This window comes from Pinus tabuliformis, chromosome 1_1, assembly GCF_031772625.1.
Source record: "Pinus tabuliformis cultivar Carrire ecotype Pingquan chromosome 1_1, CPIR1, whole genome shotgun sequence".
In the NCBI taxonomy this organism is placed as follows: Eukaryota; Viridiplantae; Streptophyta; class Pinopsida; order Pinales; family Pinaceae; genus Pinus; species Pinus tabuliformis.
This window is the reverse complement of record NC_142297.1, coordinates 699570815-699583553: the sequence shown is the minus strand read 5'-3', so window position 1 is coordinate 699583553 and position 12739 is coordinate 699570815. Positions and strand designations below refer to the sequence as shown.

Below are 12739 nucleotides of genomic sequence, written 5' to 3'. Positions count from 1 at the left end.
TTAACACTAACCACATACTATGACCTCTCTAATATTTAATTAGATTAATTTAAGTGAAGGATATTGTTATGTCAAAGTGATCGACAACTTGCACCTAGTCCTAATTGGATGACATTCTCCGATACAAAGACCCGAGTCCTTCAAGTGGAAGATATTATCATCAACAACATCCATAACTTGCACGTAACATTCGTGAGGTGATCCTCCCATAATGTTCAAATCAGAATCCTTCAAATAAAAGTACAATTCTCAAATCAAAATCTTTCAAGTAGAGGTACAATGCTCAAATTATAATCTTTCGAGTAGAGGTACAATGCTCAAATCACAATCTTTCGAGTAAAGGTATTCATTCTTTTACTTGAAATATACATGGTAGGGAAACCCACCAATCACTTCCCTTCATTATGAGAATGGTACTCAAGGTAAACCTCATGAAGAGCATCATGTCATAGAGTGAGATTTGAACCCAAGCAAGTGGGATAACAATTTTCCTTGCAACCACTTGGGATGGACTCACTTGATAAGTAAAAGCTATTATTATATCAAAGTCATGTATAACTTACACTTCATTATAACAACTTGTAATGACCCTTCCCATATTTTTTTAATGGAAAAAAGACAAAATTCTATTCTTTTTTATTCTTCGTGGCCATAATATATATTTTTTTCTCGATCAAACCACTCATATTATATTACCAAGCTTAAAACAAGTACATACATAGTTTCTACAAGTCGTCCTGCCTTATTTCAACCAGACTTGTTGGTAAGGAGAGCTAGAATATATAACAACACATTTAACAATTTACATCTTATTTTCATAGGGTGACGAAGCCATATTAACCAAAACACTCACAAAATGAGCAAACAACCTATCAACTACATGTCAAGGTGGCAAATGTGGATGATGCATGTTTAACACAACTAGTTGATCTTGTTGCTCATGCATATGGAAGTCCATGTGTTCCAACCGAGGATTTATCGCTTGCAGATGTTCATTTGATCTCCATTGGCTTCGATAGACATTCTCCAGTTGTTCCATAATTTCAGATTGAGAAAACTAAATGTCATTCTAGTATGTCACCATTTCATTGCGATCCTCGTACCTATGATCCCGCAGGATATCTGGGTTGGCTTGGATTCCTTGCAATTGAGCAACTATTGATTCCATGGAGGGAGCCTGCACCACATGACCATGAGAAGGAATAGGGTTTCCATGCTATCTCTTCTTCTCTATCTAGTCTAGCTGAGCGTTCCTTGTTGGAGGAAGAGACTCTACCCCCGTCAGCAATGGGATGGCCATGATGCCATCCCCCTTTGCAAGGTTGCCCCTTCTGTTTTGACATGTCTACACACAAGGATAAATCCTCTACCAAAGCAAGACTCGAACCCATCCAACCACCCCTATATGCCCACACCCCAATTTCCTTCCACAACACACCATAACGAGAGGGACACAACTTACCAATGTCACCACCCTAGGGCCAAACGCACCCAGACTCCCCAACACTGTAAGAGAAAACTAACATTGTGAGAATACACAAAAACCTGACATAATCCTTACAAATATCACAGACCTGCACTGAAGACCTGCCCAACCTCCGGGAGTCAACCCAACATATGGACAAAACTTCTAGAGCCACAGGGATAGACTTGCAACTATAGCCCAAAGCCCATCTAAGCAAAATCCCACACAAAAGAGGAGTCTCATACACAAGGAGAGGACTTGATTTCCCCCAACATTGGCAAAGTAGGCCCGGGATACACTTTACAGGGGTTCTGGGCCCCTGGCTAAGCCTGACAATCTCCCTAAACCAGGAACCCACAACCTCAACAACACAGATTTCCACCTAGAGGCCAAAAAGGAACCATCTATACCACCTAAGCTCTTGAGCGAATACTACACTGCAAATACTAGAAAGATAATTAGGTATAGATAGAAAGAACTAACGAAGGGAGATACACCTTACCCACACTTACAGGCTTAGGTGACACCTCCAATTCAACAATAAAGGTGCCAACTAAGGGAGGAGCAGTCACACAAAAGGAAGTCGACTACCTACCAAAGCATAAACCTCAAACACTTCCTCTCTTGGGTTCCAAACAAAAATATGCACACCGTACCAGTCACAAGGGTCACCCTGAGGGATTGCCTCCTCACCTCCTTGGTCATTCGACTTTCGCTGTTGACCTGAGCTGCAACTGTAACCGTCCTCTGAATGCACAACCCTTCTTCTCATCACCCACCACAGTTGAACACAATCATACCTGCACCAGAACATAATATGCATTAAGACATTCTCCAGAACCATCTTACCTCAGGCTAAGAGCCCACCACCTTCTTGCGTAAATAATTGCATGGTTAACATCTGGCTGGGGGTTGGGATCCCAAATCCCTCTCGTTCACGTACCATCACCCCCATTGGGGGTTGCAACCATAAATTATAATAAAAAATGCCATATAATAATTTAAAATATTGAATAATATGAATAAATAAATATTTATAAATAAATTTACAAAGAATTATGATTTGAAATTTATTTATTTATATTTATATTTTTTTAATTTTTTTAATTTTTTTTTTTTCCCCTTTTTACTTCAATCACCCAATAGTGAGGGATCTACAACTATGACATGTAAAGTGTTTTTTTTTTCCCTTTCTACTCCAATCCACCATGTTGGGATCTACAACTATGACGTGTAAAATGATTTTTGTTTCCTTTCTACTCCAATCCACCATGTGGTGATTGATCTACAAATATCACATGTAAAATAGTTTACACATAGTACAAATTTCGTTCAATGATGTTGCCATTTTGAAACTTTTCTATTTTATTTTTATTAATACTCTTGGTGACAATGAACACATGTAAGTAAATTAGCAAAATGCTCTTGATGACTATGAACATGTAAGTAAATCAACAAAAGCATATTTTTTAGTTATGTTTATGATGTGAGGCATTTTTTTAGGAAATGAGAAATTGTTCTTTCGATTAAAGAAGAGAAGTACAACCACAGGTATGAATTCTGAAAACTTCAACGAATACTAAACCCTCCCAAAAAGACTTGAAAACAAGTTTTATGAAATAAACAACCATCTGAACCTCTATCAAGTAGAACAACAAAAACCACCAAAATTTAAGAGTAGATGAGTTTGGAAACAAAATTTTGTAGGGCGCATAGACCTGCCACATGAAACACCGACATCATTGACATAAGGAAAGATCAAAGCAGAAGGACAATACAATCTATGTACATAAGCAAAAAGCTAATAGAGGTGGAGATTCATAAGTTGATGATTTGAAGGAACCGAGAGGCATCTTCTCCACTGAAACTGATTATCCTGATATTTCTCCACCAAGATTGTGCCTTCTTCTACCTAGAGGCCTCTTTTGAAAAGAGCATCCACCCTGCAGTTTAGTTCTCTATGAATATGCTGGAATGAGAGTTCCTGGAAGTGGATTCTCAGTGCTTTGATTCTCTCCTGCCAATAGAGCACATCCAATGCTTTTAACTGATGAGTCCCTTTAAGCCATCCTACCACACATTGCAAATCTCCTTGAATATGCAGAGAATCTACTTTGATGGAAGCAACAACTAGGAGGAGGGCCACTTTTATGGAAGCAACAACTAGGAGGAGGGCTTAGTAGGCCACTAACTTTGCTTTTGCATTAGAGCCACTCCCCACTGTAGCATTTCCATGATGAGAGGTATTTATTTTGCCAAAGTTGTTTAAGATTTGCATTTAGCCTCAATATTAATAATAAATATTGATGTACTATAAGTATTGGTATGGTTGAGACATTAACTTCGATGGGGTATGATGTCTCATTATCATCAACTCTATAAGTAATTATTGACTAATTTTGTTTTATTAGTTCTTTAATTTTTTTTTGCTTGATTCAAGGGAAATTTGAATTTACATTTTTTAATTTGCAAAATTTAAGAGCTCTAACAGTTTTTTCAAGGTGCTGAATCTATTTATTCTTTCAAAAACATGTTTTAAACAACAAAAAAAACCACATTCTCATTTGAAATTGTATTAGCCAATTCTCATGAAAAATACCATTTCTTTTATTAGTTAGACTCTCCTCTTATTACAACATAGTTGTTCACAATATATTTTTATTAGTTTTCTCTAATCTCAATGTTACAAGAAGACGTTCATAACACCAAACTTACTTTAACAAATTTATATGCACATACTTATGTTAACCATAAACATTTTTTTAATAATGTCGTTAAAACCTTCTTTAAATAAATAATGAATGGGTTTAACATAATACTTTTCTTTTTCTTTACTATAATGAATTAGTAAATCGTTGGAAGAAGTACAATATCAAACCTAGTGGCTGCCACTATAACACTAAGAGTATACCCAACAACTTGTAAGGAAAACATACTAAGAATTTATGACTTAGCAAGAGCCAAGACTCCATATATACCAAGAATTTATGACTTAGCAAGAACCAATACTCTACGAAGGTGGGGGAGCATATTACTTGAGCCTTATCACAACAGGCCAAATATGTTCCCCGTATGATTTAAAACTAGGTAGAAGGAATAACATCTCATGTGCCAACCACTGGATGGTCCCACGAAGAAATGATTTTAACAAAATACTACTTTCCACTCTACATTTTTTTAAATATAGCTATACCTCTCTCATTACTCAAATCTAAATCTTTTAAGTAGAAAATAATATTAAAGTAAATTCATTTATCACTTACACATGATCCCTACTCCTATCACTTACCCTTACTCCTATTTCATAAAATAATCCATTTACACTTCCATTACTCAAATTTAAATCTTTTAGATAAAAAATATTATCAAACTAAATTCTTCATCATTTACCCCCTAATCCCTACTCCTATCACATGTTCTTAATCTTTACTCCATCATTCACCCCTAATCCCTGTTCTTGATCTTTACTCCATAAAAATATCTAACTTACTCCTATTCCATAAAATAACCCATTTACACTCCCATTACTGAGATCTAAATCTTTTAAATAAAAAATATTATCAAACTAAATTCATCCATCATTTGCACCTGATCCCTACTCTAATCATTTTGCCATGCACTTCTACTATTCCATATTCCATGGGATGATCCTACATATTGCTTGAGTGAATTTTTTTTTTTACTTTGGCAACAATCCCAAATAAACACACCTTACAAGTGAAAATTATTGTTATATCACTTAGGTATCTCTAGAGTATTATTATATCACATTCACCCCTAACTCATACCTAGCTGTAATCACATGTAATGTCTTTTCCCAATAACTTTCAAGTAATTTGAGTAATGGGTGCTACTTGGCAAGTGTCATCCATAACGTATACCTAGCCTATATTGCCAGAAATGACTCATTCAGGATAGGTAGACAAAACATATCACTGTGATGAGCAGTAGCACACTGACTAAATTTTTTAATTCCAAAAACAACAACCTGCCAGATTGGAAATCGGAACCTTTTACATCTGCTCGTGTCAGAGTCTTTTCCACAGCAATTCCACACGACACTCATTACAATCCGCCCGTAAACCGGGGGTCCCCATCGCCACCATCCATTCAATCACACGGACGGGCCAGATGGCACGTTACCAGAGAACAAACTAACCCATAAAATCAAAAACACAAAAACCAAAAACCCCACAATTTCTCTGCTTGCCTGCTTGTCTGTGTGAAGAGAAAAGCCAAAGCTGGCTGGATGTATGAAAGTGGTCTGATGCGCAGCGGATTTCGGATCTTATCAGCGCTGAGCCCTTTAACCAGAAGGCCTGTGTCGGATCTCAAATTGAAATGGTCTTCTTTCAGTAGTAATATCAGCACTCATATCTTTAACAATAATAACAACAGAAGCGAGCTCGAGATGATGAGAATGGCGTTCGATTCCACTGGCGGAACTGTGGCGAATCCTACTCCCTCCAGTAGGCAGCACTTCGGCCCTATAAGCGGTGGAGGCCTCAGGTATCTTCACTTCGCTTTCTTGTTTAAATTCCCCATGTTTTCATATGATTTGCACTGTGGGATTCGAACCTGCGACCATTGACAAAATCCCCTTGGCTGAATCCATCTGGTTCGGGTTTGGATCTCTGCATCTGTGCGTTGTTAATGTATTTTTAAGGGCTTGATCGGCCTCTGGGCTTTGTGAGGTTCGTGTTTTGGGTGTAACTGAGAATGAAGCAGATGTGATACGATACCCTGACAGCATTCGGGTTTTGTTTTTCTCACCCTTTTGTTTAGGCAGATGGAATGTGCAACTCTGTTATTTGTACAAATATTGCTAAATGTTGCTCTTCATCGGGTGGGGTACACTGGGATTTGAACCTGGGCCATCGGTCTTGCAAAGTTCTTTGCGTTGGTTCAAATTGAATCACCACATGTTCCGCCGCTTTGAGCAGGCCCAGCCAATCCTTATCAGTTTTAGTCTTACGACCGCATACTTGCTAGGAAGGGTGGGCCTCTTTTGAGATCAGCTCGGATCCGTGGTGAGCAGTTCAGTTGCCTTTCAATTGTGCGGATTCCTAATCATTTGCTTTCTTTTATTCACAGGATGGTTTTATCATCACTGCGCATTAAACGTGCCATTACCCATTCCGAGAGCATTATAATAGAATCTAATCGGCTCTAGAAAGATTACTGCGGCTGATATGCAGTGGATGGGAGGTATCTGTTCTTCTGCCAAATTCACCCCGGATTTGCATCTGGCCACAACCGCACGAAATGCCAGCTAGCATGAGCTCTGTAACCCACTAGGGTGAGGCGTGCCTCTGAGGGATTTGATCTGGGGTATGAATCATCCAGGCTTTAATAGCTAATCAAAACCCTGTTGATTAACCATCTGCTTTATTATGTCACAATTTTGCGGAAACCTTTAACTTAATTGAATAGAACCACTCCCACCCTGATAAGGGAAACCAGGAAGTCTCCCCTACTTACGAGGACAATTTGGTTTAGTGCTAAACTCAATATAAGTTTTTGGTTACTGGTTAGAGAGTAGGTTATGAGTTTTGGGTCAGAACAATTTCTCTCTCTAAAAGTTTATGTTCACTTGAGGTATGTTACTCTCTTCTACATGTCCATTCCCACGAGGATGGAACTTTTAGCCACCTGGGGTGTAGATCCTCTATCTGTCTCTATATACATATGTGTGCTTAATTAAGTTTTTGATTATTGGGTAGAGAAATGATGATCTTGATTTATGGGTTTTGGCCCTTTGGGTCAGAGCAATTACCCTCACGAAAAAGTTATGCTCACCCGAGGTCCCATAAGCTCTTATACATGTTCATTGCCATGAGAATGGAACTGTCAACCACCTGGAATGTAAATCCCGTATCTGTCTCTATATAGATAAATTTGCTTCTTTGTTCGGAAGCCTATGTCTGAAAACAATAGGCTACCTAACCATCCAAATACTCTCTTACTGGATCACCTTCATCTATGAATACCTTTTGACTGGGGAGGGTATAGAACTCCCTTACTATATCAGATTTACAACCAGAAGACATTTGGTTATGAAGCCACAATTTAAGGGACATCCATTCTGCCAAATTCACTCATGACTTGTGCCTGGCCTCATCCGAACAAACATCCTTAGTGTGGGGAACCACCATTAACAGCTTTGTCTACATTAGCGTGGAAAACCACTATTTACAGCTTCTTGGCATTAGCTTGGGGAACACCATTAACAGCTCCTCTGCATTAGCACGAAGACCCACCAGAGTTGAAAAATCTTCGATTTCTGCTGATTTTTCGCCTTTTTTGAGTTTTTCAGTTCCAGCGCTTTGCCCTCTTTTTTCTGTTTCACCGATTTCCTGAGTTGATGTCTCTGTCAGATTTTTGCCATCGATAGTTTCTCGACATCAGCATGGGGCTGCCATTATCAGGTTGTCTACATCATAGCAGAAATAGGGCTGTCTCATTAACATGATCCGCCTCAAAATGATCCAGTCAACCGATTTAACAGAAGGAGCATGCCTGTCAGGTTTTGAACCTGGTTCATCCTTGTAGCAAGCACTCCAACATGTTGCTAACCCACAGCCTGGCAGACCGCCTTGCTGTCTTGCCTATTTGCACGTTCTATACATGTATACAACAAAATTCCATGAGAAATAATTAATAACCTGTTGTTCTTGAGTCAAAATTTGACTAGAATTTGGTTTAATTCAAGTTTTAATTTTTGAGAATCAGTCCCATCGATCAATTTAAGTCTCAAAAGGATGTCTCTGTGTACATAAATACATAGATAGCATTAACTATCCATTCATCTATACATGGTACTACTTGATAGTGTGATCCATCTATACACGTTGGTCCTCGATAGTGTGTATGCTGGACATGTTTTACTATAAATAGATAGATAACATTTAACTGTCCATCCATCCATACATGGTGCTACTTGATGATGTGATCCATCTATACACATTGGTCCTCGATAATGTGTATGCTGGACAGGTTTTAATTTATAAGATGTATCATATATCCTACGTACTTTATACCATCGATGAGGATACAGCAAATTGTATACTGCCAAACTCTTTAATTATCGTAGTTGTGATTTATAAAATCCATATCATGTATAGAACTATCGTAGATAGGGATTTTTGTATAATACATATGCTGCAGGTTCATACAAATGTGCATTGACCTTCATACAAATGTGCATTGACATCTCTCTCTCTATCTGTATATAATATATATAACACACTCTTTTTCTCCAATATTAATCATGATTCATATGTATCTGGCCCCTTGCTGTGGGTCTGTTGGAAATGAATAAAATAATAATAATGACATTATAAATAATAATAAACAAAAATATAATACAATATAATTTTATTTTCATGAATATCAATAAAAATGTTGTGACTGTGACAGCATAAAAATAAATCAAGGGTTAAAACCTATGTTAACCTATGTTGCACTGGCTGTGGGGACGGCTAGAGTGCACCCCCAAATTTTCAGGGGATGGCGGGTTGTTTCATGAATATCAATAAAAATATTGACAGAATAAAAATAAATAAAGGGTTAAAACCTATGTTGCACTGGCTGTGGGGATGGCTAGAGTGCACCCCCAAATTTTCAGGGGATGGCGTGCTGTTTCATGAATATCAATATAAATATTGTGACTGTGACAGCATAAAAATAAACAAAGGGTTAAAACCTATGTTGCACTGGCTGTGGGGACGGCTAGAGTGCACCCCCAAATTTTCAGGGGATGGCGGGTTGGGGACAGCAAATGTGGCAACTAATTTTTATATTTATTAAACAATTAACATTAAAATAAAATTTAATAATACAACATAAACATGAATCAAAATGATAAATTAAAATATAAAAATTATAACTCATACTACTTTGATTTTCAAATTACAAAATAAGATACTAAAACTGCTGGGCGAGAAGGGCGTGAACTGTTGGGCGTGAAGGTTTGCTTGCTGCTTGTTGCTCGTTGCTGGGCGTGAAGCCTGCGTCCAGGTGGGCATGAACCCATGTCCTGAAGCCTGCGCGAAACACTGAAAACTGCTTGCCTGTCGTGAAGAAAACCCTCCTGCGTGCGTGAAGAAAACCGGCCTGCGTGAAGCTTGGAACTCTCCCTGTCGGCTGAATGGTAAATGAAATCAAAATGTTATGTGGGTATGTTTTACCTTTGTGAACTTAGGTATGCGCTAGGGTAGGTAAATGAGGTAATTTTTTTTATTTACGATTTTGAATTAAGTTTTAATTTTTTAATAAAAAAATTAAAATTCTTATTTTTATTTATTTTTTGTCAAATTATTTTGAATTAAGTTTTGATTTTTTAATAATTTTTTTTTTCTGTCAAATTGTAAATTGAAATTATATTGGGGACGTCCAGAAGTTCTTGATTTATCCAGGGGTGTTTTGGAAGTCCCCAAAAAGTCGCAGGAACGGAGGAAATGTCATGAATTATGGCGGGTACGGGTCCCCATGCGACATAGGTTAAAACAATGCTATAACTTATATTTTTCCGACAAATTTGGAATGTTTCTGACGACTTCCAAAGTCCTCGGATGGCCAGAACGGAGGAAATGTCATGAATTATGGCGGGACGGGTCCTTGTACAACATAGGTTAAAACAATGCTATAACTTATATTTTTCTGCTATGCTAGCAAAATAATATAGTTGCAGGGATTTCTAGTTGTATCCATTTACGTACATGTACATATGCATATGTACATGTATATGGTGAGTCGTGACAGCATATAAATAAATAAAAGGTTAAAAGTTGAAACAATTCTATAACGTAGAAACCTATTCACCATTTAATAATTTTTTTTCGTAAAACTAATTCTATTAAGATGATGTTTTTCGTAAAACTAATTCTATTAAGAGGATGTATGGTACAATATGAAGTTACAACCAAGAGAAGCAAGAAAACGGGTAGCTGGAACAGATAGACTATCCACCTCGGCCCCTAAGAGAAAACAAGAAAAGAGCAGTGCTAAGCAAAAAGTAACAAGAAGAACAGAGTAACAAGAGAACAAAGGATTCTACCCAACTTGGGTAGAATCAACTATTCGACATTTTTTCCCTTTCTTTTTACCAACTTTGACCCAACCAAGATGACTCTGCTGTGCTTGCATGATTTGCAAACTGAGTTGGGATGACGGAGAGGTCTCCTTTTCTGAATCCGAGGGAGAGGACTCATGAGTTCTTTTCTCTAAGTTTGGTGGGACAGTAGAATCCTCAAGACTAGTCGAGGGCAGATCCTGTGCCAGCTTTGCGTCCATTCCTTCCGCATCCCCTTCCTCTTCATCTGAGTTGGAGTCAAGATCATCCATGGGGGGAGGATCATGAGGTTTCCAGCTTTTTGGATTTCGGCTTAGGATTGGCTTTCTTTTTTTGGGCAGGCATCGAGGGACAAGAGCTCTGAAGGTGCCATGTGTGATGGCAATTTCGGCAGCGAAAGGCTGTGTTCTCATAATCCAGGGTCTGAGTCCAATGGAAGTCTCCAATTTTGAGATTAATCTTATCAAGTAGACCTTTGCTCATGTCTATTTCTGCACAGATTCTGGCGAAGGTGTATATTCCCTTTTCCCCTTTAGAGGTGTTTGTGGCTAGAAAGCGGCCTAGAGTATTTTCGATCCCTTGGAATACAGCAAAGTGCCATAGATGCGCCGGGAGATTAGGAAGTCTGACCCAGATGGGGAGCTTGGTGATGATCGCTGTAGAGGGATCAAAATCTAGGAACCAAGGGGTGAGGAATAAACTTGCTGAGCCCCAAAACCATGGGCCTTCAGTTAACGCTTTTTGGTAGTCCTCACTGAAAGCAAACACTACAATGAAGAAACCCTTTGAGCAGAGAAGAACCTTGCAATTGTTGGTCCAGTGAGAGTGAATCCATTGGTAGAGATCTGCTGTGCGTGGCCATAGCCCATTAAACCTGCAAATAATGCCATGCTTTGCATACTTTTGGATTTGCTCATCCAGCGTTGGATGCATTATTTCAATGGAAGGGGTTTCCTCTAGTTTGTGTACCAAAAAAGGTTTGGGAGCCTGAGCTGGTGGAGCTATTTTCTTGGGCGTCTGAGCATGGACGACATCTTTGTATGAAAAAGCCGCAGCTGAAGATGACTGTCCAACAACTCCCCCTCTCAAATGAAGGGTAAAAATGATAGAGGCATTTCTCTTAATGCTGTAAAAAGAAAGGGGATAAAGATCCTCAAGTTGTTTACCTTTGTGGAGGAGTCGTTGAGATGCAAAGGGAATCCCCAACCTAAATTCCAGAATTTGCTTGAGGTCCTGCACTAGATCCGAAGAGCTCACCCATTGTAGCAGAGTTTTGCCAGAAAGGAGCACGATCTGGATCTGGAACGAGGCAGAGTGGTCAGACTTCTGCTTTCCTCTGCAAATCTGAGATGAGAGGAAGCTGGTGCTTTGGTGGGCCACCTTTTCCTGAACTTGCCGCAGGGGCTTGTGAGAAGATGTGGTGAGAGTCCAATGGTCATTGAGTTTGTCATTTCTTTCAGCCCAAAAGAGCTCCCAGGTGCTCCGTCCAGGCAAATCCAGGAAGCTGAAAGAATTCTGAATATGAAATACAGAGTATCGACTATTCTGGGGAGGCAGAAGAGGTTCGAATGGGGTTGAGCAGCCTTCCAGAGCGTAATATTTCTTCCCAAGAGCCGCAGCCTGAGGAAAAGATGGATTATATTCTGCATTTCCGTCCTTAACCTTTGCATCTAGTATCTGAAGGGGGCGGCTGTTACGATATGCAGCAACGGAGGGCCAAGATCTGGCTACGCTGCTGTCTAGAGCGGAGCAGTTTAGAAGGAGGTGAGCACCCAGAAGGGAATGGAATACATGCGGTTTAGCATCAATGGAGGAAGTCAACATTCCATGTCTGCTTGATCGATCAGGGTAGAGCGAGTACAGGGCGGCGACATGGAAGCTCCTAGACGATTCTTTCCTGATGATGTTTCCCTTGGAGCTAGGGCTTTGCTGACTGGTGAACTCTGTGGTAGCCCTCTGAAACAATGGACTGTTGGGGTGCAGGGGCTGGCTAGAAAAATCGCAGCCTTGCTCCATGACAGATATTGCGCGTGGGTTCCTGGCGATGTCGTGCTGGATCCATAAGCTATTGAGATGCAGGGTTAATCTGGAACCCTCGAAGTTTGATTTGTTGCCTGTCAAAGCATCCAAAATCTTGGCAGCCTGCAGAAGTCCCTCGAGGCCGGGCGCCGTCCTCATCCTCACTGCGAAGCTGCCAACGA

The 12739-nt window shown here is 39.4% G+C and overlaps 1 protein-coding gene across 1 annotated transcript in view; it reads left to right on the top strand.

Moving 5' to 3' along the window:
* The first annotated feature begins 5571 nt into the window (after positions 1 to 5571).
* Positions 5572 to 12739, top strand: part of LOC149215400 (putative protein phosphatase 2C 45) — a 52560-nt gene continuing 45392 nt past the window's right edge. The window contains exon 1 of the mRNA XM_089392618.1: positions 5572 to 5974. Within this exon, the coding sequence (XP_089248744.1) occupies positions 5715 to 5974 (260 nt within the window). The 5' untranslated portion in view covers positions 5572 to 5714. The remainder of the gene's footprint in view (positions 5975 to 12739) is intronic.